The following is a 24,826-nucleotide window of genomic DNA, read 5'->3' as shown; positions in this document are numbered from 1 at the left end:
AAAAAGACGATGTTACGTACAAAATAGCACATGAATAAGAAGAGACTGAAATAACGACTGAGACATGCCTTTATGGGCATTTAAGGCCTGAGAAAACCCTTCTGTGACCCAGAGACTCACAAAGCGAGAGGAATTGTCATTCCTCACGGTCTTGGCATTGCCAAAGGCCTCCAGCAGGGGGTTGGCACTGATGATCTGATCCTCCAGAGTCCCCTGCAGAGAAACACAAGAGCAGAAACACAAGGAAGTCCGTGGCTTCCTGAGCGCCCTGCCCATCATGATTCTCGCATGCCCATCAGACCCACCTGCATTTTGCCAGGTTCCTCCTTCTTCTTCTCCCCAGTGACTGCAATTGTTGCAAAGTACTGGATGACACGCTTCGTGTTCACAGTCTTTCCTGCCCCAGATTCTCCGCTGTCAAATAAAAACCAGAGAAGAGATCAGAACTACAGCTCACATTGTCAACATCTAAGACAATCACCACCAATCAGAGAAGAAGGAAAAATCACATACGTGATCAGGATGGACTGGTTCTCACGATCTGTGAAAGAGAAATCAAGACCATCATTTTTAAAAATAGTGCACATTCACTATGAAGATTATTGACTCTGTTCAGATTAAATACAGTTTATTCTTTTTAACATTTTGAAGATATTGCCTGTGATTTTGGCTTTGGGTGTAGCTCCCAGACAGTACTTGCCTCTTGGAGTAAAATTTGTGAAAATGAGAGGCAAAGAATCATCTGTTTCTTCTGGTATTTTATTAATTTAAAAACTTATGGGCAATTTCAAACCTATACAAAGGTAGGGAAAATACTGTTAAAAGCTCCTATGTACCTATGAATACAGCATTTCAGTAGTTACTGTATGGCCAATTTTATATAATCTATATTCCCATCCCAAGCTTGGTTATTTTAAAGAAAATTCCAGGCATCACATACTTTCATCTGTAGCTATTTCAGTAAGAATCAGAATTCTGAAGTTTCATTTAACAGATAAAGAAAGGAACCCAGGGAGGAATAAGTGATTTTTCTGATAGATACATCACTTGTTAAGATATTTTGGTGTTCTTGACTTCTGGTTTATATATTTTTCGGCTGTCTGGCCTCCTCCCAGTTCTTGATATTAACTTGACTGCTGGTAATACTAAAAAAGGAAGAGATCTGGAATTGTATTAATAACTGTCACTGTTCATTTCCTTTTATTTCTCTCTTTTATACACATTTTCTAAGTAATGCAAAAACTGTCACTCTATATGACTGATATGTTGGATTTATACCAATTTTCTGATCTGTTAAATTTTTAATTTTGTACTGATAGATTCTAGAGCATTCGTAAATCTAAAAAAAACCTATTCAGAGAAATAGATACAAGATGGATGCTATTTAGATGTGCATATAGACTTCAGGGAAGTTTAAAGCTCTGTTTAGGGAAGTAGAGACAGATTTTGAAACATATTCAGATTGATTTCTTTTTCCAATAGAAGAAAAATCATGAAAGATCATGTCACAGCTAGTGGGAACATAGGTAAGAAAATAATGTTTTAGTCTCTAACCTGGTCAGATGCTACAGTTTTCATGGTTTTATATCAAAATCATGTTTGGAGATAAGTAATCTTGAATTTGGAGCAGCCCCGAAAGCTGGGGGAGTGAGGACCTTGGTAGGGGTGGTGGTTTACATACCACCAGTGTAAATGCAACTGCTGCGTGTTAAAACCTCTGGAATGAGCCTGAATTTGAATAATTTCTGGAAGGTAGCTAGGTTCTGTTGACAACCAAAGACAGTTTACTAGCATGAAATCCTTATAGAATTGCTGGCCAGTTTGTAATGCAAGATTCGTATTTTATCCCTTTCTCTTCTCCTTTAAAAGACAATTTAAAAACAGTGCAACAAAATAAACAAAAGAGAAACCAAAATGGAACAAAATCTTCCCCAGTTTCTAATATCTCATGGAACAACAGGAAACTCAGGAATCTGGAATATTTCCAAAGGCAATACATTTGGTGTATGCCGATAAAAGATTTTAATGCTATATTTGGGCCTGCAATTTGTATCAAAGCTGTTTGTTTATGTTTTGATAAGATAGGAGCAACAGACTTTGATATAAATTTTTTTAAAATGTTTTCAAAGAAAGATGGATTTCTATTTTCTTCCATTCTAGTAGGAAAATGCTTCAAAATCTTTGGGAGGGAAGTCTCAGTTCTTTCTTTACTCATGTTCTATCTCAAACGCTGGCAGTGTTGGCTGTATCTATTAAAGATAAAGAAATTCACAACGCTTTCCAGCTATGGCTGGTAAGTATTTTCCTTGATTGCTGTGGATGTGAATATACTAAAAAAAATATATTTGAACTTTTTTCCCTCTCCAAATCAGAAATTAAAAAATATGGAAAAGCAACATATATGTAGGTCTGCTAATTGTTTCATTTAGGCTTCCAGTTTCTATCTGGGTTAGCTTGTGCAGGTCAGTGAACTCAGTGACTAGCTTCATTTTACTCATCTGTAGAGTGGCTGTGGGGAAGATTATGTGATGTTACAGCACTGAAAGTTTCTTGAAAACAGTGAAGCCCTGTGTGGCTGCAATGTATTATTGTAATCAAAGCCCAAAGTCTACTTGTTCATTCAAGATTCCGTTTCCACATTTCTGTAAATAGATGCATCACTCACTCACCAGTCAGCATGAACTGATAGGCGTTGTCAGAGATGGAGAAGATGTGGGGCGGGGCCTCCTGGCGCTTTTTGCCTCGGTAGGCTGCCACCACCTCGGGGTTGTACACCGGCAGCCACTTGTAGGGGTTGACGGTGACGCAGAAGAGGCCCGAGTAGGTCTGAGAAAATCAGAACACTCAACATGTGGGATTTGATTCTACTTGGAGAGATAGATGAAATAAAGAGAGGTTGAAGGGTGCTCACGTAGATCATCCAGGCTGCATAACGCTCTTTGAGGTTATACAGCACTCCGGGCTCGTGCAGGTGGGTCATCATGGCCATGTCCTCGATCTTGTCATATTTGGGAGGGTTCATGGGGAAGACTTGATCTTCTCTGACAGTGAGAGTCTGGCAAGTAAAGTGAGAGTCAAGTTTGTATTAATGGTTGGAAGTAGGATTTATGTGTATCTGCTTTGGTTATAAGACTACGATTGTGGGCACTTTCCATTATATTATTCAGTGTACTTTAAATAAAAGCACAAAAATGTATTCATCTTAGAGTTTGATGGTAAAAAAAAAAAAATCTGTTTCCTGTGATGAGCTAGAATACATCCTACTCTTTAAAATCTACTTTTTTCCTCCCACATTTTCATGTCCCAGGTTTATCCATTTATATCATTTTACTTCAATGGGTTTAATTTTTTATTTCTCCTTGCCATTTATTACAAGAAACTTCAATTTGGAAGGAAGTAATGGGAAGATTAATGCATTATTTACCTAAGTAGATAATAATTCTTTTGATAGAAACTAGTTTTTATTTCTCCCAGGTTTGGAGATTTAGACTGGGAAGTGAGTGATTGAAGGGAAATGCTGGAGGCTGACTAGGGGCTTAAAGTTCTTTTGGTGGTTGGGAAAGGGAGAAGTGAGAATTTCTTTTACCTTCCAAATCTGATGTGTGTTAATGGACTGGAAGGGTGTCTGGATTGGCAATAGACTTGGAAATTGTGAGCAAGGAAGTCTTCAACTTGAAGTGAGGAGATGGAGAAATAAAACGGGAAGGATTTTCTCTTTATGTTTTTACTTACTGCTCCACGTTCTGTCTTTACAGTTACTTTCCCCCCTTCCTTGCTTTGTATGATGCTCTTCACATAGGATTCCTTGGGCTCTGCCACAAAGACTGATGTTTTAGCATCAAAGGGCTTGTTTTGGGCTTCAATCCGTTCCTTTTCTGATTTTCGAAGGTAGGGAGCGGCTTCGCCAAAAACAGCCATCTCAGCGTCTGAACTCGCACTCATGGTTGCAATTTATTTAGAGAGAATTCTGCCTTGGGGAAAGAATGGGAGAGAGGGAAAAGAGAAACCAGAAGTTATATACATGTGAGAAAAAAATTTGAAATGACAGAAATATTGAGGTTCCATCCCCAGCCTGGACTGTAATTGTTCTTCCAACCTGTGTTGACCAGCGTTCAACTTAATAAAGTATTAATAACACTAGCACAGGGCTGGTTTGGAATGAGACTGCAATCTGAGGCTTCATTTTTAGGGCTTTGAAAATTTCCTTCCCAGATGGCATGTCTTGATCTTCAGGGCTAGGGCACCTACAGCTGAGTGAGAATGGAATCCTTGCCTGTTTTAATCTCTAAACTCTAATAATATCTATAGCTAAGACTGTTGTTGATGGATTGTTTTATAGCAACTGTCATTCTTTAATCCTCAGATGCATAATGTTTGCATCTGGCATTTGCTGGGACAATCATAGAGTTAGGAGGGAAAGTTTGTCTTGGGCAAATGAAAGTTGATATCTTCCAAGCTACCAAAACCATTTTTGCCTTTTAGATGGCCTTTTTTTTTCTCTTGTAAGTCAAATAATTCTTTTTAACACCCACTTTATATTAAACATCTCTTGGTGGGTCATTAACCTCATAAGAAATCGTTATCACTCTAGGGTTGTTTTTTTTTAATATATCATTTGGCTTGTTACCAAGAGACTTAGCATTGCCTTAATTTCAAAATCTCTTTTAACATTCTCCTTTTGGCATGAAGGATTTGAACTGTCAGTTAACAGATCTAAGCACAGGGGAATGAGAGCTTCAGCATGAAGGTGTTTCATCCTGCATAAATTCCACAGGCTTCTTTTCTCTTCATCCAGAAAAAGAAAAGACAAAAGTGTAAGAGTTTATCACATGCATATGAGCCATTGTCCTCTGTTGATAGATATGTGTCTCAGCATTGGCTCATTACTTTGATTGGGTCTTTTCTTTACTCTCAGGCAGTGAATTACTTGGGGGAAGGGCCAGAATCTCTCCTTCTATTTTAAAGTGTGATAGCACTCTGTGGGTGTAATTCTTGTGATTTTTTTTTTAAACAAACAGTAACAAATCTTTTTAAAAACTACAGTGAATCATGAAAAAGTAGCTAAAATACTATGGTTTTAAGCAGATGTTCATTTCTGTTTACATGTTTTAGATTAAGAATTTTTACAGGTATTTAAAAAATACTAGTGAAACACCCAAGTTTTCAACGCTTGTCAGTAGAAGGAGGTTGGCATGGAGTAATCCATTGCCCCTGACAGTTGTTAAGTGCAGCTGAGAACTCACTGTTAAAATTCATTCTTTCCCAAATGGTCCTTTAATCCTGGAACTCAGATGACGGTGGTCTCTGAGAATAAGACATTTGGAAGAAGTGATTTCCCAGCATTTCTAAGCAGACATTTGGAAGCACAACATATTTACGTAACCGCAAAATGTAAGGAAATGGTGTACAATGAAGCGCTGTCCCCAGCTTTGTTAGGCTACATCCCTTCTGTCATCAATAAATGAATAAAGTGGAGTCTTACCTCCGGATTCCAGATGAAGATGCAGGTTCAGGAGCATCCAAAACTGTAAAGCAACGAGTTTCTTTTTAGTGAAGCTCTGAAATTCCAGTAAGATAGTTACAGAATTAAAACTTGCCTGGTCTAAATTACAGAATTAAATAAATTCCAGTACGGTAGTTACAGAATTAAAACCTGCCATGGCTTTATGAAAATAAAAGTCAGAGCTGAGAGGAACAATTTCATGCTCAGAGATGGGCTTCGGGGTAAGCTGTTTCTGTCCCCTGGAGCCCTGCAGGTCCCAAGGCCCCCATTCACTTACCTCTGGGTCCTTGGTGGAGATGTACCGGGAGGGCTCATCGTGCTTATATAGGAGCTGGTGTGCTGATGCCGCAGCTTGCTCCTCTTTGTTAGGGCAAGACATTTGGCAGCGTGAACCCTCAGAATAATTTGTTCTGACATTTGTCATGTTTGGATATAATTAGAAGTATTCATATCATTTTGAGTATGTGAACCAATCTCCTATAAATAATGTGACAGGGACCAATCTGCCGGCAGAGAATGCTTTCTAGTGTGCTGGGAAGGTAATCTTCGACAGTGCCTGGTGGGGCCTCAAAGTAAGTTCCTAAGAGCTATATTTGATTTGGCAAACTCTCACACATGCCTGTGGTAACCCAATGATCACAGCCTCAGCGAGCATTGCTTTTAGGGGCCTAACCACGTTTTCCTTCTTTGTTACCATAGGAACCCCCACCTCCTTCACTACCTTGGGTCACTGCCAAGGCTCACCCTTGGAGTCTGGGCTTGGGCAGCAAGGCCAAGGGGAGAGAAGATTCTATACTGAGTCCCTACCATTAAGTCAGTGCTCATCCACCCAACACTGAAAAAAATATTATTTATTAGAGAATAATATGTATTCTTTGTAGTAAAAATACAGATAAGCAAAGAGAAAAAAATGTCTGTAATCTCATTATGCAGAAGTAAGATAAGTTATAGACGTATAAGTTTGATCATACTATATACACATATATAGCACATATTTGCTTTACATTTTACTTAAAAAATTATATCATAGATAATTTTCATACCACCAATGAAATTTACACTCTTATTCTTTAAACAAATTATATTAACATTCTTTTAAAATTAGAATCTCCTTTTTTTAATGGTTAGGAATATTGAAGTATACTTTATATATAGCAAAATCCACGCTTTCTAAGTGACAGTTATATGAGTTTTTTTGCTACTATTTTTAAAAAATTTTAAACTTACAATAAAATTCACTTCTTTTGTTCTATGAGTTTTTCATGTGCACTGTTTCTTGTAACCACTACCATAGACAGGATGCAGTTTCTACCTTTTTTTCCCCCAGTTGGAAGATTTATATTTTCCTAGAAGATTGCCCATTCCATGTGAGTTTTTATAGATTTTTTGGACATTTTTTTGTGCATATCTTTTTATGGTTAAAAAAACTCTAGTGTAGTCATCTATTCCTTTTTATTTTTTAACATATTTTGATTTTGTTCTTTTTATTTTAAATCATGTCTGCCAAAGTTTTGTCTTTGTGTTTGCTCTTTTTAATTTAGATTTACCAAATAAGTTTTCTTCTATTTTATTATTTTCTGCTTTTAATCTTCTTCATTCTTTTAGTTCTTTAGGTTTATTTTATTTGTGTATATCTAGCATCTTGAACTGAAAGCTTACTTCATTTATTTTCATTCTTTCTTATGATCTTGCATGTTATTTATGGTTATAAAATTTTCTTTGGTTACTACTTTGGCTGAATCCCAGGGGTTGATATGTATTATAGTACCCTTGTATGATTGTCATTTTAAAGTTCTATTTCCATTTCAGCTCTCAATTTATCTTAAGTGTGGTTTTCTTTTTTTTAATTTCCAGATGTATAAATTTGGGCTTTGCGGGGGAGGATTCTCTTTCAGCTGCTGGTTCTTTCTCTTGTGCGTGTGTACACATGCAGTTTACTTCTTAGTAGATAAAATAGGAATGAGGGACCTCGTGTGTCTATATTTGTGTTTGTGTGTTTATGTAATAAAACAGTTCAGGTAGCATCCAGATCAGAACTCCTAGGCAAAAACTGATACGCTTTTTGTCTCTGTAGTTTTGCCTTTTCTAGAAACTTCATACAAATGGAATCCTCTAGTGTGTAGTCTTTCATGTCTGGCTTCTTTTCCTTAATATGCTTTTTGAGTTCCTCCATGCTGTTGCATATATCAACAGATTATTCATTTTTGTTGCTAATTAGTAGTCTATGATATAGTGCCACATTTTGTTTATCCATTCAAATTGATGGATATTTGAATTGTTTCTAGTTTTGGCTGTTATGCAAAGTGCTGTTGATAATATTCCATACAAGTCATCATGTGGACATTTGTTTTCATTTCTCTTGGGGAGATAACTAGGAGTTGAGTTGCTAGAGACTCTTGAGAGTCCCTTGGACTGCGAGGAGATCCAACCAGTCCATTCTGAAGGAGATCAGCCCTGGGATTTCTTTGGAAGGAATGATGCTAAAGCTGAAACTCCAGTACTTTGGCCACCTCATGCGAAGAGTTGACTCATTGGAAAAGACTCTGATGCTGGGAGGGATTGGGGGCAGGAGGAGAAGGGGACAACAGAGGATGAGATGGCTGGATGGCATCACTGATTCAATGGACATGAGTCTGAGTGAACTTCGGGAGTTGGTGATGGACAGGGAGGCCTGGTGTGCTGCAATTCATGGTGTCGCAAAGAGTCGGACATGACTGATCGACTGATCTGATCTGATCTGAAGGCAATGGCAACCCACTCCAGTACTCTTGCCTGGAAAATCGCATGGACGGAGGAGCCTGGTAGGCTGCAGTCCATGGGGTCGCTAGGAGTTGGACATGACTGAGCGACTTCACTTTCACTTTTCACTTTCATGCATTGGAGAAGGAAATGGCAACCCACTCCAGTGTTCTTGCATGGAGAATCCCAGGGATGGGGGAGCCTGGCGGGCTGCCGTCTATGGGGTCGAACAGAGTCGGACACGACTGAAGCGACTTAGCAGCAACTTCTTAAGAAATTGCCAAATTCTTTCTGACAATGGCTGTGCCATTTTACATTTCCACCAATAAGATGAAGCTTCCAGGTTTTTTCACATTCTCACCTACACTTGTATTGTCCTTTTTTGTTAAAGCCATCCTAGTGAGTAAAGAATCTGCCTGCAATGCAGGAAACCTGGATTCGATCCCTGAGTTGGTAAGATCCCTTGGAGAAGGGAATGGCTATCTATTCCAGTATTTTTGCATGGAGAAGTCCATGGACAGAGGAGCCTGACAGGTTATAGTCCTGGGTTGCAAAGAGTCAGACATGACTGAGCAACCAGCGCTTGCTATATATCCTAGTGAGTGTAGAGTGGTATCTTAATGTGGTTTTAATTTGTATTTCCTTAATGAATTAATGATTTTGGTTACTTTTTATGTGCTTATTTACCATTTATGTGTTTTATCTAGGTATCCAATTGTTTAGTTCATTTAAAAAATTGGATAATTTTCGTATAATTTGTTTGAGATCTTTATACTCACATATATAGATATATGTTTTGATATAAGTCCTTTATCAGATATATGATTAACAAATATTTTCATGCAGTCTGTGGCTTGTCTTTTCATTTTCTTAATGGTGCCTTTTGAATAGCAAAAGTTTTAAATTTTGATGCAGTCCAGTTTATCAGTATTTTCTTTCATAGATCATGTTTTGACTATTTTTCTTGTTTTAAAAGTGAGGGTTCAGGATGGGGAACACAGGTATACCTGTGGCGGATTCATTTCGATATTTGGCAAAACTAATACAATATTGTAAAGTTTAAAAATAAAATAAAATTTAAAAAAAAAAAGGAAAAAAAAAAAAGTGAGACTATAATAGTGTGAGAAAGCTATTGCGTTTCCCTCCCCAGAGTCAACAACAGTTATCAGATTCCTGTGTGTCCTTAAGAGGTATTTTATGTATGTATAAGCAAATTTAGATATAGTCTTCCCCCATATGACTCAGTTTTTATACATTTTTTAGATCAGTGTATTTTAACCTTTTTTTCAATAACTTGCCCACTGAAGAGAGACATTAATCAAATTAAATTCATTAAGTTTAATTTCTCTTTAAGAAATTAATACTCAGCATAAGATTGTAATTAAATGGATTGAAATTTAAACTTAAATTAATTTCTCCATAACAAAAGAGATTAAGCAATAAGGTTTTTTCAGATAGGGTTGAGCTTTTTTTTTCCTGGGGGCCATAGTGAGGCACAAACTATTATAATGCCTAAGATTCTTTTGCTCTCCTAAGAACTAATTTTTACTTCTTAAGGACTGATATCGCCTCCATTAAAAATGTATGTGTTAGATGTTTGAAAAGCATTTATGTTCTCTCATTGTTGGCTACAAATTTTTTTTTAATTTTATCATTCAGCTTATTATTTGTGTTTTTCAAATCATCTGTTTTTAGTTTTGTCTACTTGATCTGTGATTTTTCTAATAGATGTAAGTTAAGAGTCCACTCTGGTTATTCTCAGATTGTTCAGATTTTTGTTTATGTAATTCAAAGTTAGTTGCTAACTCCATAGAAATTTATGATAGTTTTGTCTTTCTGGTAGATTGTATCTTTTTAAAATGAAATATGAACTATCCCTGCTGCTTTTAGTAGTAGTTTGCTTTGAGTTCTTTTTTTGCTAATATTTTGCTATACTGTGTTGCTTTTACTTTTGGGTAGCATGTATATGGACTATCTTTTTATATCTAGCTTAAAAAATCAAGTAACTACTTTAAAAATTCATTATATGAACTTCTTTTAATAGGTAAGTTTTAGAGGCTGCAAACTGGCGTGTATTTTATGGTGTACACAGTATAAGGGCTTCCCTTGTGGCTCAGCTGGTAAAGAATCCGCCTTCAATGTGGGAGACCTGGGTTCAATCCCTGAGTTGGAAAGATCCTCTGGAGAAGGAACGGCTACCCACTCCAGTGTTCTGGCCTGGAGAACTCCATGGATTTTATTGTCCATGGGGTTGCAAAGAGTCAGACACGACTGAGTGACTTTCACTCACTCACTCACTCAGTGTCTTAAATATCCATGTAACTAGTCAGATGTTATTTCATATGATTTTACGCAAGTCACCTAATATCCGTAGGCTTCAGTTTGTTCATCTGTTAAAGGACAATTATAATAATTTTCCACCACCTCACAGGATTAATGAGAAATGTAGTTAATCCTCACAGGATCAGTGAGAAATATGTGTAAAGCAGCTACCATAGTAACTGGCAGTGTAGAAAGTATTTGATAAATATTGGCTATTATCACTCTGTTGAAAACCATGTAAAAGATAGGACCCTATTACCATAGGTCACAGGATATCGCTGGAGTCTTTTAAACAAGGAACTGACGTTTTAAGGTTTGCATTTTAAACACAGTTATGGTAGCATCATGGAAGATGGATTGGAAAAGTGCAACAGAGATAACCTACTTAAGCAGTTGTTGTGCTATTTTAGGGAAGAGTTGAGAACCTAAACTAAGCCAGTAGCTGTTGGAAAAGAAAAGAGGCGGGGGTATGTGGGGGGGTGTGTGGGGGATTGTAGACTTGACTGTGCTTGCTGCTGGTAAAATATAAATAACTGTAGATGTTTAGGAATCACTTAATTTATTCTACCCCAAGACAATGAAAACTAAATTTCCTGAGATTACGGTAATGTTTCTCTATGGAAAGGGAACAGATTTGGAAGTAATAGACGAAGGATAGAGCTGTCATTCAACAGCAAATTGCATTATTCAGGTCAGTTCAGTTCAGTCTCTCAGTTGTGTCTGACTCTTTGCAACCCCATGAACCTCAGCACACCAGGCCTCCCTGTGCGTCACCAAATCCCGGAGTCCACCCAAACCCATGTCCATTGAGTCGATGATGCCATCCAACCATCTCATCCTCTGTCGTCCCCTTCTCCTCCTGCCCTCAATCTTTCCCAGCATCAGGGTCTTTTCAAATGAGTCAGCTCTTCACATCAGGTGGCCAAAGTATTGGAGTTTCAGCTTCAGCTTCAGTCCTTCCAATGAACACCCAGGACTGATCTCCTTTAGGATGGACTGGTTGGATCTCCTTGCAGTCCAAGGGACTCTCAAGAGTCTTCTCCAACACCACAGTTTGTAGTAAAAGAATACAAGTTTCCAGGAATAATAAATTTTTACTGCAACAAAGTAACAAGCCCATCCTTGAGTTCAGTTCAGTCACTCAGTTGTGTCCAACTCTTTGCAACCCCATGGACTGCAGTATGCCAGGCTTCCCTGTCCATCACCAACTCCTGGAGCTTGCTCAAACTCATATCCATTGGGCCAGTGATGCCATTCAACCATCTCATCCTCTGTCGTCCCCTTCTCCCACCTTCAACCTTTCCCGGTATCAGAGTCTTTTCTATTAAATCAGTTCTTCGCATCAGGTGGCAAAGTACTGGAGCTTCAGCATCTGTCCTTCCAATGAATATTCAGGACTGATTTCCTTTAGGATCCTAAAGGATCTCCTTGCTGTCCAAGGGATTCTCAAGAGTCTTCAACACCACAGTTCAAAAGCATCAATTATTTGGCGTTCAGCTTTCCTTATGATCTAACTCTCACATCCTACATGACTACTGAGAAAATCATAACTTTGAATATACCAACCTTTGTCAGCAAAGTGATGTCTCTGCTTTTTAATATGCTGTATGTAGGTCAAGCCCACCCTACCTGACATCAAACATATTTTAGAAATGTAGTGATGGAAATAGTGTGAAGTTAGTGTAGGTGAAGATGAGTAGATTAATAGAACTACTATTAGTAGTCCAAAAATGGTTTCTGGCATGTACAGAAATTTAGTATATCAAAAGATAGCACTTCAGATCACTTGGGGGCAGGGAGAGAAAGGACAATTAGGTCATTGCCTGACACCATTTATAAAAATAAATGCTAGATGAATTGAAATCTTAAGCATTAAAACAAAGCAAAACTGTAAAAAAAAATCAAGAAGAAATGGAGATACGAGTAAATAGAAAAAGTAGCCAAAAGATACAGACAGACAGTTAATGGAAGAGGCAATGCAAGTGGCCAATAAACTTGAAAATACTCAAAGTTCAGGATATTCAAGATCAAATGACAACTGGTATATTTCACCCATCATGTTGAACAAAACCAAAACCAAAACCAAAAACTGAACTAAAATTTCAGAAATGGAGACTTGATTGGAATAAAGATGCATTTATTTGGGCTTTATTCTTTATTAGGACAAGAAGCACTTGAATTGTGTTCTGCTAGACCATCACTTCATGGCAAATAGATGGGGAAACAGTGGAAACAGTGGCTAACTTTATTTTTCTGGGCTCCAAAATCACTGCAGATGGTGATCGCAGCCATGAAATTAAAAGATGTTTACTCCTTGGAAGGAAAGTTATGACCAATCTAGACAGCATATTAAAAAGCAGAGGCATTACTTTGTCAACAAAGGTCTGTCTAGTCAAGGCTATGGTTTTTCCAGTGGTCATGTATGGATGTGAGAGTTGGGTTATAAAGAAAGCTGAGCACAGAAGAATTGATGCTTTTAAACTGTGGTGTTGGAGAAGACTCTTGAGAGTCCCTTGGACTGCAAGGAGATCCAACCAGTCCATCCTAAAGGAGATCAGTTCTGGGTGTTCATTGGAAGGACTGATGCTGAAGCTGAAACTCCAATACTTTGGCCACCTGATGCAAAGAGCTGACTCATTTGAAAAGACCCTGATGCTGGGAAAGATTGAGGGCAGGAGGAGAAGGGGACGACAGAGGATGAGATGGTTGGATGGCATCATCGACTCAATGGACATGGGTTTGGGTGGACTCCGGGATTTGGTGACGCACAGGGAGGCCTGGTGTGCTGAGGTTCATGGGGTTGCAAAGAGTTGGACATGACTGAGCAACTAAACTGAACTGAGACTACAAAATGGGAGAGATGTATATAGACAAAACCCCACAAGGCTGCATAAACTGTCAGGAAGTGGGATTGGAACAGGTAAAAAGTGAAGGTGCTTGTTAAGCAAGGATTTTTGGGGTCTGTAATGATTATATGGTGGGGAGAGTACTTTAAAACTGAGTTTGTAGAGTTTTAATGTTTTGAAAATGGTTGTTAGTGTCCTCGAGTTTGATACATTTCAGAGAAAATTCAAGTTTTCATGTAGGAATATGTCTTAAACCACATGTAAAATGTCCATCTAGCTCCATTTTGGATGCCTGAACCATCAGATCAGATCAGATCAGTCGCTCAGTCATGTCCGACTCTTTGCAACCCCATGAATTGCAGCACACCAGGCCTCCCTGTCCATCACCAACTCCCAGAGTTCACTGAGACTCACGTCCATTGAGTCAGTGATGCCATCCAGCCATCTCATCGTCTGTCGTCCCCTTCTCCTCCTGCCTCCAATCCCTCCCAGCATCAGAGTCTTTTCCAATGAGTCAACTCTTCGCATGAGGTGGCCAAAGTACTGGAGTTTCAGCTTTAGCATCATTCCTTCCAAAGAAATCCCAGGGCTGATCTTCAGAATGGACTGGTTGGATCTCCTCGCAGTCCAAGGGACTCTCAAAAGTCTTCTCCAACACCACAGTTCAAAAGCATCAATTCTTCGGTGCTCAGCCTTCTTTACAGTCCAACTCTCACATCCATACATGACCACTTAACGCTGGACTGGAAGAAACACAAGCTGGAATCAAGATTGCCGGGAGAAATATCAATAACCTCAGATATGCAGATGACACCACCCTTATGGCAGAAAGTGAAGAGGAACTCAAAAGCCTCTTGATGAAAGTTAAAGTGGAGAGTGAAAAAGTTGGCTTAAAGCTCAACATTCAGAAAACGAAGATCATGGCATCTGGTCCCACCACTTCATGGGAAATAGATGGGGAAACAGTGGAAACAGTGTCAGACTTTATTTTTCTGGGCTCCAAAATCACTACAGATGGTGACTACAGCCATGAAATTAAAAGATGCTTACTCCTTGGAAGGAAAGTTATGACCAACCTAGATAGCATATTCAAAAGCAGAGACATTACTTTGCCAACAAAGGTTCATCCTTACTCCCATTTTGATTTTTTAAATGATCATAAACATGTCATCAAAATTGATAGTAGCAAATGGTGATGTGGGGGAGTGGATGCTCTCATATGCTATGGATAAGGGTGTAAAATTCCAGGGCAATTTGTTCCATCTTTTGAAATTTAAAATTGCAATAATTGCCATCCTACTCTTTTCCTATAGAAGCATGGGGTAGGGGTGGGGGGACAAGAGGTGTGCCTAGGCTGTGCATCTAACATTTCTTCTAATAGCAAAACTTTAGAAACAAATGTCCCTTCAGTTACTTTGTCTGTGATTAATTAAGTGGCCACCTGTTAAGTAGTGATGGTCTGATTATGTGGTGAGTAGTTGAAACCTAACACTCACTTTAATCTGAGATAGGGATCAACATAATGCATTTTCCACTTGTTTTCTTTGAGATGCAACCCTGGAAATGGAAAACCTTATTTAAAATGATGAGTCTCAGTGAACTCCGGGAGTTGGACAGGGATGGACTGGAGATGGACAGGGAGGCCTGGCGTGCTGCGATTCATGGGGTCACAAAGAGTCAGACACGACTGAGCGACTGATCTGATCTGATCTGATCTGAAACAAGCATGTGAAGAGTTTTGATGGCAATGTATAAGAAAACTGAGCTGTATTTTGCTAAAACTTGTTTATTGGTGTATTCCAACCCTTCTCCAATGCAGATATCTCTTACACAATTCTTGTGTGACAACTCCTTTCTTTTAACTTGGAGCAAAAGTTCTTCCAAGGTCTGGCTTATATCCATTGTCCTTGCTCTTCTCACTGGTATCTGCTTACAATTAAGCCCAGAGCCAGCATTAAGTTACTGTATCTAATGGTCCTTCTACTCTGAGTCCTTGCCAAGAATTAGCTTACAATTCCTAAGGTTCTCTTTGCCCTGAGGATTTTTCTGTTTTTTCTCTTGATTGAAGAGAAGCAGAGGAATTACAGCTGGTTGAGGCATTTCTGTCTTTTCCGATATGAGACTCTAGTTACCTCATCTTCAAGAAAACGAAGTAACTCCTGTCTTTTCATGACTCGTGCCAAAGAGGAATGTTGTTTATATTATCTATGCTCTTCTATTTTTTTTTTTATTGGTGAGTAGCAGTCTGTTGTAAGGATATACCATATTTTTTCATCTATTCTCTTGCCAAACCATATTCTTTCCTTTTGTGGGCGGATCTTTTATTTCGTTTGTTCAATCTGAGGAGTAGAATAGCTATGTCAAAAGGTGTAAAGGTATGTACTTAATTTATAAGAAATGGTCAGACAGTTAAAAAACACAATTGAACCATTTTACGTTCTTACTAGTATACATGAAAAATGTAGTTGTCCAGCATCCTTGCCAACACTTGTCATTGTCAGTCTTTATAATTTTAGCCATGCTTATGGAAGTATAGTAGAAACTTCTTGTGATTTTAATCAGTATCCTTTAGACCAGTGATATTGAACATCTTTAAATCTGATTATTGGACTTTCACATATCTTCGTTTTGGAAGTGTATGGTAAGTTTTATGTGTACATTTCATGTTTTCATTTCAGTTCCTGTATGCACTGCAATGTGCTCACCACCAGAAGTTTAATTTCTACCTAATCACCATATAGGTGGCCCCCCTTTACCCATTTTTCCCTCCCCCAACTCCTTTCTCCTCTGGTAACCACTGTTCTGCTTTGTTCTCTATGTGTTTGCTTTTGTTTGTTTATCCCACATATGAGTGAAATCATACGGTATTTATCTTTTTTCCATATGATTTATTTCATTTAGCGTAATACCCTCAAGGTCCACCCATGTTGTTGTTTATGACAAGAATTCACCTTTTTATGGCCAAGTAGTATTCTATTCTGTATACATCTTCTTTATCCATTCATCCATCAGTGAGCACCTAGGTGGTTTTTATGTCTTGACTGTTGTAATAATGCTGAGAATGAACATAGGAGTGCATATATCTTTTTAATGTTTTCATACTCTCTGAATAAATATCCAGAAGTTGGATAGTTGGATCAAATGGGAGTTCTAGTCTTAATTTCCTGAGGAATCTCTGTACTGTTTTCCACAGAGGCTATAACCAATTTACATTCCCATTAGCAGTTCATGATGGTTTTCTTTTCTTCACATCTTTGCCAATGTTTGTTATTTCTTTTTTTTTTTTTTGATAAAGCCATTCTAACAGGCTTGAGGTGATGTCTCATTGTGGTTTTGATTTGCATTTTCCTGTAATCAGTAATATTGAACATCTTTTCATGTGCCTCTTGGCCATCTATACATCTTCTTTGGAAAAATGTCTAATTAACTCCTCTGCCGATTTTTTAATCAGGTTGTTGTTTTTTGTTTTGTCTTTGGTTGTTGATTAAATGGTATGCCTGACTGCTTCCAAGATATTTTTCTTTGCCTTTAGGATTCAGACATTTATGATAGAACTTGCTGTGGATTTGAGTTTATCCTACTTGAATAAACTCCTTATTGAATCTGTAGGTTATGTCTCTTGACAAGTTTAGAACTTTTCAACTTTTCAGCCATTATTTCTTTGAGTACTTTTTCACTCTGTTCCTTCTCTTCATTTCAGGACTCTGATAACATGAATGTTAGATTTGTTTATGATGGAGCCATGAACCCTTAGGCTCTGTACATTTTCCTGTTCATTTTCTTTCACTTGTTCAGGCTGGATCATTTCTTTTCCATATTCCAGTTCACTGATTCTCTCCTCTGTCCCTTCCATTTTTCCATTGAGCCTGTTCATTGCATTTTTAAAATTTGCTATTGTATTTTTCACTTCTAAAATTTCCATTTTAGATTTTAGATCTTCTGTTTCTTTGCTGAGGCTTTATAGTTTTACATTTGTTTCAAGCATGTTCGTAATTGCATTTTTATTGTAGATGCTTTAAAATCTTTGTCAGGTGATTGTAACATCTCTTATCATCTTGATTTTGACTTTTTCTAGTCATTTATCCTTTTTTTATTCAGTATGAGATCTTCTTGAATAATGAGTGATCTTCGACTGAAGCCTAGACATTTTTATATTATGTTCTGTAATTCTGGATCTTATTTAAAGCTTTCATCTAACTTTCTGTGACATTGTTCTGTTAAGGTAAGGGGGTGGTACCACCTTGTTACTGCCAGGTGGAGGTACAAATCCAGGTTTCTTTCTGTTAACACTTGACAGGGAGGTCTCCTTATTAATCCTGGGTACAGATGGATGTCTTCCAAGTGGTTGTCTCTGGCTCCACAGTTGGGGGGCAGCAGCCTCATTACCACTGCGCAGTTGTGAAAATGCTGACTTCCCATTAGGCCTCCTTTGACAGTGAGAAGGACAAGAGTTACCTGATGGCTGAGAGTCAAGGATCCCATCTATTGACCACATTTGTGGGGTCCCATTACTGGCTAGCAAACATGAAAGTCTTTTCTTCCTATTTGGTCTCTCCTGACACCTCCCTAGTGGTGGTGGGGCACCACATTACAGCCTCATGGGGTGAAAGAATAGATTTTCTCCTTGACTTTTGCTAGTGGTGGGATACAGCCATAGATTTTTGTTTTTTTTGTTTTTTGTTTTTGATTGGATTGGATCAGTTATCTAAAAGTTTTTCTGTTGATAGGCTGCCCATTACTTTGTACTTGGGTTAAAGAGAAAAGATTCTTGTTCGGCTTTCTTGGTCTGCACCCATTTGTGTTTCTGTGTTGTCTGCTTATTCAGTTTCAAGTCTGGGGCATATTAAGCAAAAAGAAAACCTGGAGAACTTACCTGGCTAGTCCATCTTCTTCTCTCCACTTTCAGAATTTCTTAGGTTAGTTTTATGTCTAATGTCCAGGGGGTTTTAGCTGTTATTAGTGGGAACAATAGGGAAAAGCAGGTCCACTTCATCTTCCTGGAGACAGAAGTATCTTTACTGATTTTTTTGTTTAATTTCTATTGAATACTGAGAAAGTGGAATTAAAATATCATCTGGTTTGAGATTTATTTTGGGATAATGCATGTAAAATCCCTAACACTGTGCATGGCACATGTTAAATTATTACTGGAGTATTATTCATCCCACAAATATTTCTTGAGTACTTGTTACATGCCAGGCAGTGTTCAAGTCATCAGACATTCAACAGTGAACAAAACAAAGTCCTGCCCTTGTGGAGCTTTTATTTTAGCTGAGGGAGAGAGATATGAATGAGTAAGTTAAAAATCAAGGGGTGATTTATTCCTAAGTATTTTATTCTTTTCATTGCAATGGTGAATGGAATCGTTTCTTTAATTTCTCTGTTTTCTCATTATTAGTGTATGGAAATGCAAGGGATTTCTGTGTATTAATTTTATATGCTGCAACTTTACTATATTCATTGATTAACTCTAATAATTTTCTGGTGGTGTCTTTAGGGTTTTCTATGTAGAGACTCATGTCATCTGCAAACAGTGAAAATTTTACTTCTTTTCCAATTCCTTTTATTTCTTTTTCTTCTGTGGTTGATGTAGCTAAAACTTCCAAAACTATGTTGAATAGTAGTGGTGGGAGTGGGCACCCTTGTCTTGTTCCTGACTTTAGGGGAAGTGCTTTCAATATTTCACCATTGAGGATAATGTTTGCTGTGGGTTTGTCATATATGGCTTTTATTATGTTGAGGTATGTTCCTTCTATGCCTGCTTTCTGGAGGGTTTTTATCATAAATGGATGTTGAATTTTGTCAAAGGCTATCTCTGCATCTATTGAGATAACCATGTGGTTTTTATCTTTCAATTTGTTAATGTGGTGTATCACTTTGATTGATTTGCAAATATTGAAGAATCCTTGAATCCCTGGGATAAAGCCCACTTGGTCATGATGTATCTTTTTAATATGTTGTTGGATTCTGTTTGCTAGAATTTTGTTGAGGATTTTTGCATCTGTGTTCATCAGTGATATTGGCCTGTAGTTTTATTTTTTTGTGGCATCTTTGTCTGGTTTTGGTATTAGGGTGATGGTGGCCTCATACTATGAGTTTGGCAGTTTACCTTCCTCTGAAATTTTCTGGAAGAGTTTGAGTAGGATAGGTGTTAGCTCTTCTCTAAATTTTTGGTAGAATTCACCTGTAAAGAAGCAAAAGACCTATATATAGAAAACTATAAAACACTGATGAAAGAAATCAAAGATGACACAACAGATGGAGAAATATAACATGTTCATGGATCAGAAGAATCAATATAGTGAAAATGAGTATACTACCCAAAGCAATTTGTAGATTCAATGCAATCCTTATCAAGCTACCAACAGTATTTTTCACAGAACTAGAACAAATAATTTCACAATTTGTGTGGAAATACAGAAAAACCTCGAATAGCCAAAGCAATGTTGAGAAAGAAGAATGGAACTGGAGGAATCAACCTGTCTGACTTCAGACTATACTACAAAGCTGCAGTCATCAAGACAATATGGTACTAGTGAAGAGACAGAAATATAGATCAATGGAACAAAATAGAAAGCTGAGAGATAAGTCCACACACCTATGGACACCTTATCTTTGACAAAGGAGGCAAGAATATACAATGGAGAAAAGACAATCTCTTTAACAAGTGGTTCTGGGAAAACTGGTCAATCACCTGTAAAAGAATGAAACTAGAACACTTTCTAACACCATACACAAAAACAAGCTCAAAATGGATTAAAGATCTAAATGTAAGATCTAAATGTTGCCCTAAAATTCCATTTTGTTGGGAACCCATTTTCCACCTGGTCTTTCTTGACAGGGTTTTTTTCTACTTTTAAACAGTTTCTAAATAAAATTCTGTATTTCAAGAAAAAAAAAAAAATAAATGTAAGACCAGAAACTATAAAACTCCTAGAGAAAAACATAGGCAAAACAATATCTGATATAAATCACAGCAAGATCTTCTATGACCCACCTCCCAGAGTAATGGAAATAAATAAAAAATAAACAAATGGGACCAAATTAAACTTAAAAGCTTTTGCATAATGAAGGAAGCTATAAGCAAGGTGAAAAGACAGCCTTCAGAATGGGAGAAAATAATAGCAAACAAAGCAACTGACAAATAATTAATCTCAAAAATATTTAGCCAACTCCTGCAGCTCAATACCAGAAAAATAGATGACCCAATCAAAAAGTGGGCCAAAGAGCTAAGCAGACATTTCTCCAAAGCCATACAGATGGCTAACAAACACATGAAAAGATGCTCAACATCACTCACTATCAGCTAAATGCAAATCAAAACCACAATGAGGTACCATCTCACGCTGGTCAGAATGGCTGCTATCAAAAAGTCTACAAACAATAAATGCTGGAGAGGGTGTGGAGAAAAGAGAACCCTCTTACACTCTTGGTGGGAATGCAAACTAGCACAGCCACTATGGAGAACAGCATGGAGATTCCTTAAAAAACTGGAAAAAGAACTGCCATACAACCCAGCAATCCCACTGCTGGACATACACACTGAGGAAACCAGAATTGAAAGAAACACGTGTACCCCAATGTTCATCACAGCACTGTTTACAATAGCTAGGACACGGAGAAGGCAATGGCACCCTACTCCGGTACTCTTGCCTGGAAAATCCCATGGACGGAGTAGGCGGCAGTCCATGGGGTCGCACGGAGTCGGACACAACTGAGCGACTTCGCTTTCACTTTTCACTTTTATGCATTGGAGAAGGAAATAGCAACTCACTCCAGTGTTCTTGCCTGGAGAATCCCAGGGACGGGGAAGCCTGGTGGGCTGCCATCTATGGGGTTACACAGAGTCAGATATGACTGAAGTGACTTAGCAGCAGCAGGACATGGAAGCAACCTAGATGTCCATCAGCAGACAAATGGTTAAGAAAGCTGTGGTACATATACACATTGGAATATTACTCAGCTATTAAAAAGGATGCATTTGAATGAGTTCTAATGAGGTGGATGAAACTGGAGCCTATTATACAGAGTCAAGTAAGTCAGAAAGAAAAATACCAATATAGTATATTAATGCATATATATGGAATTTAGAAAGATGGTAACGATGACCCTATATGTGAGACAGCAAAAGATACACAGATATAAAGAACAGACTTTTGCATTCTGTGGGAGAAGGCGAGGGTGAGATGATTTGAGAGAATAGCATTGGAACATGTATATTACCATATGTGAAACAGATCACCAGTCCGAGTTCGACGCGTGAAACAGGGCACTCAAAGCTGGTGCACTGGGACAACCCTGAGGAATGGGATGGGGAGGGAGATGGGAGGGGGATTTAGGAAGGGGGACACATGTACACTCATGGCTGATTCATGTCAATGTATGGCAAAAACCACTACAATATTGTAAAGTAGTTAGCCTCCAATTAAAATAAATAAATAAATTTAAAAAAATCAAGGAGTGATGAGGTACATGAAGACATTTAAAGTAAATCCAAGGAGTTAGAAGTATAATTGGTAGGGCAGGGAGAAGGGGTTGTCTTTTGATACTGAGTAGCTGGGAAAGGCCTCTCTAAGAAGGTGTAATAGATCTGAATCCTGCAGCTATGAAGGTGTGAGCTATATGGATGTCCAGGTGAAGAGTACTTGCTCTTCCTTTCCTCTCATGAAATGCAGATTACTGACCTTGTTTCTAGGGGAAGGTTGTCATCAGCACCTCTCACTGATCAGGCTAGGCTGGGTTTCTCACTTCTTCCAGGATTGAATTAGAAGATACTGGTCTAGGTCTCACTCTATTACCTGTTAATTATGCAACTATGGCAAACCATCATCCTCTTTGTATCTCAGTTTCCAAAAGGATTCTGTCTGTCTCACATCATTGTGAATGTTTAGTGACTGATAAATTGTAAGTGAAAATGTTTTGCAAATAAAAGAGTCTATAGATGTAAGATGTAATTATTTTATATAATTATAATGACAGTGCTTTCCAACATGAGCTCAAAGGCATTTACATGGTATTTTAGTGATTGTTTCAGCTCAGCCTTTTCATTTTATAGATGAAGAAACTGAGGCCCAGAGAGGTTGGGCTGAATTGATAGGTGTATATGTGGGGCAATTGTACATCATATGTAATTTCTTTGTGAAATATTTGGTCATAATTTAGAGCCATGGTTTTCAGAATGTAGTCACTGAACTAGCAGCAGCACTAACATCACTTGGGGCGTTGTTAAAAATACAAATTCTTGGGTCCCAACATAGACCTACTGAATTAGGAACTCTGGAAGTGAGACCCCCAAACCTGCATTTTAACAGGACCTCTAGATGACTCTGATGCATGCTACATTTGAGCAGCACTAAAGAAAAGGTTCAAGTAATCTCTTGGCTCCCAAGGAAGGATGCTGGCAGTCTTAATGCTCCAAGGAAGCCCTCAGCAAAATTGTTAGTAAATGGCCTCTGTGGATACTTTTTCTTATTGCCTTTCCCTCTCTCCAGCTTGCCTTCCTTCAGGCACATCTTGAGAGACCTCTTTCTATGCTTTTTAGTTGGTTAGCCAATAATTCTAGCTAGAGTATTAGTTGAGATTAGTATATTCTCAATTTAATTAGAGATTAAAGTCAACATCCTTGAAGAAGCCAAGGGTTCAGTCTCTACGAGTAGGATATGTAGACAGAGGATTGAGAGAAGGGGAAGTACTGTTTTGGAGTAGAGGGCTCTTGAGATTTCTTCTGATTTTGGTGCCTGTTGCTTATGTGGAGACTTATGAACTGAGTTGAGGGAAAAACATTCATGATCTTTTCAAGTATCAGTATGTTAATGGTCCCAGATTTTGCTTTCAGTTTTCATGGTCCTAAGAGCATAGAGAGTAAAGAAACTGGCCTTTGTACAAATTTTTAGGAGATGTTTTAGTATAATGGTGCCTGGCTAGATACAAAAACACTAGGGCATGGCCATCTCTGCTTAGTTCTGCTTGCATACATTTTAAATAGATTCATCTGTAAGTTAGAGAAAATGTCCCTTGCTCTTTGTAACATTTCACAGTCTTCTTCCAGTCTTAGATTCTTTCCATCCTGGTAAGTCCAAGCGACACTTATCAGGAAGGAATTGGACTTAAACTGCCTGCATTTTCCTGATTTAACATTAATCATGGAGACTGCCTTCTGCTTTCTCCTTGCTGGCATCCTGTTTGGATTCTTGTATCTGGTATCAATAATTTAGAAACAGTTCCCAAATCTCAATGATCCCTCATATCAGTTAAAGAAAATACAAAGAGCATTATAAGTATTTATATATGATCATGTGTGGTTTTATTGTAAGACATAAGGATATAAATCTATAAATCACTTAATCTATGAAGAAGATGAAGAAGAATATTAACTAGCTAAATCCTTGCTGCCTTATTTAATCAAGGACCCCAGAGTAATTGACCCCTAGATAATGAAATCCACTCTCAACTCTCTACATAAGCAATTATTTAAATAGTTAGGAGACAGGATAATAAAGCAATTGCCCAGTGCTTTTGAGGTCAATAGGTTCACTCTACAGAATTTAATTAAAATTTAATAATAAACGCCTACTCCAGGCAGAATATTTCATTAGTCTTCATCATGACCTAGGTAAAATATTCCTTATAATTATGTTCTACTGCTTTTAAATTCTCTTCTCATGAAGCAGGTTCCTTATTGCTAATTAGGATTCCCACACTGGGGAAAGGAGACTTCTCACAGTAGCTTCCTCACGAGAGAGGGATGCCCTGTAAAAGAGTAAATTGGGATTCGACTAGCTTGTTTTTAAATGTCTACAGAGTGAAACCAAATTGTAAGCTTTAAGAAGTATTTTTAAAAAGTACTCTGGCAATGGCTGTGATAAAATTTCAGTCACATTCTTTTTGATATTAAGAAATTTTTTCTAGTTCCTGTTTGAAATATGTATGGTACTGAGAAAATTTAGGTTTCTTGGTAAGCAGGAGTGTGTGTAGAAATTAGGTCAAAAGGAAGATTTACCTTAAAAGTTCTGTCCTTCTTCTTGGAGAGATAGGTGGTTCGGAGGAAAAGCTTTTCCCTCGGAAGGAAATAAAATCTGTAACTACAAAGTAACTGTGAGGTTTGAGTGGTGTGAAACTGCCTACCTTTCTCATGCTCTCCCAGGCCTTTCTTTATAGCAGTGTTGGAGCCTTGCTTTCATGCTGCATTCTTCTTCATTTCTGTCACTGTCATCTGCAGTCTATCTCATGTAAAAAGCTCCACAGTCTTTCCAGGCTCTGTTCTTTCCTATTCTTCTCCATCCTCCACGCTACTACCAGAATTACATCAACTCTCCTCCACATGAAATGTGACCAGTTAGATGCTTGTCCTAATTCCTCAGGCCTGCGTGTGGGGCCGTGCCCCTCACAGTCAGATCTCAGCTTCCATCTCTGGCCT

General features: G+C 38.1%; 1 protein-coding gene and 1 long non-coding RNA gene across 4 annotated transcripts in view; one reads left to right on the top strand and one right to left on the bottom strand.

Annotated features, from left to right (window-relative positions):
* LOC147352031 (myosin-8) overlaps window positions 1–5,527 on the bottom strand; it is a 29,788-nt gene extending 24,261 nt beyond the window's left edge. Inside the window, exons 1-7 of the mRNA XM_086358871.1 lie at window positions 5,483–5,527; window positions 3,733–3,967; window positions 2,912–3,055; window positions 2,670–2,826; window positions 514–541; window positions 306–414; window positions 121–213 (exon numbers count right to left, since the gene is read on the bottom strand). Coding sequence (XP_086214997.1) covers window positions 121–213; window positions 306–414; window positions 514–541; window positions 2,670–2,826; window positions 2,912–3,055; window positions 3,733–3,942 — 741 coding nt within the window. The 5' untranslated portion in view covers window positions 3,943–3,967; window positions 5,483–5,527. The remainder of the gene's footprint in view (window positions 1–120; window positions 214–305; window positions 415–513; window positions 542–2,669; window positions 2,827–2,911; window positions 3,056–3,732; window positions 3,968–5,482) is intronic.
* LOC147352027 (uncharacterized) overlaps window positions 1–24,826 on the top strand; it is a 204,790-nt gene that overhangs the window by 31,587 nt on the left and 148,377 nt on the right. The window lies entirely within an intron of this gene.

This window comes from Bos grunniens, chromosome 19 (assembly GCF_055505025.1).
Source record: "Bos grunniens cultivar Pamir isolate PY7600 chromosome 19, Bosgru_T2T1.0, whole genome shotgun sequence".
Taxonomy (NCBI): domain Eukaryota; kingdom Metazoa; phylum Chordata; class Mammalia; order Artiodactyla; family Bovidae; genus Bos; species Bos grunniens.
Note: the sequence above shows the minus strand (reverse complement) of the source record. Positions and strands in the feature narration are given on the sequence as shown.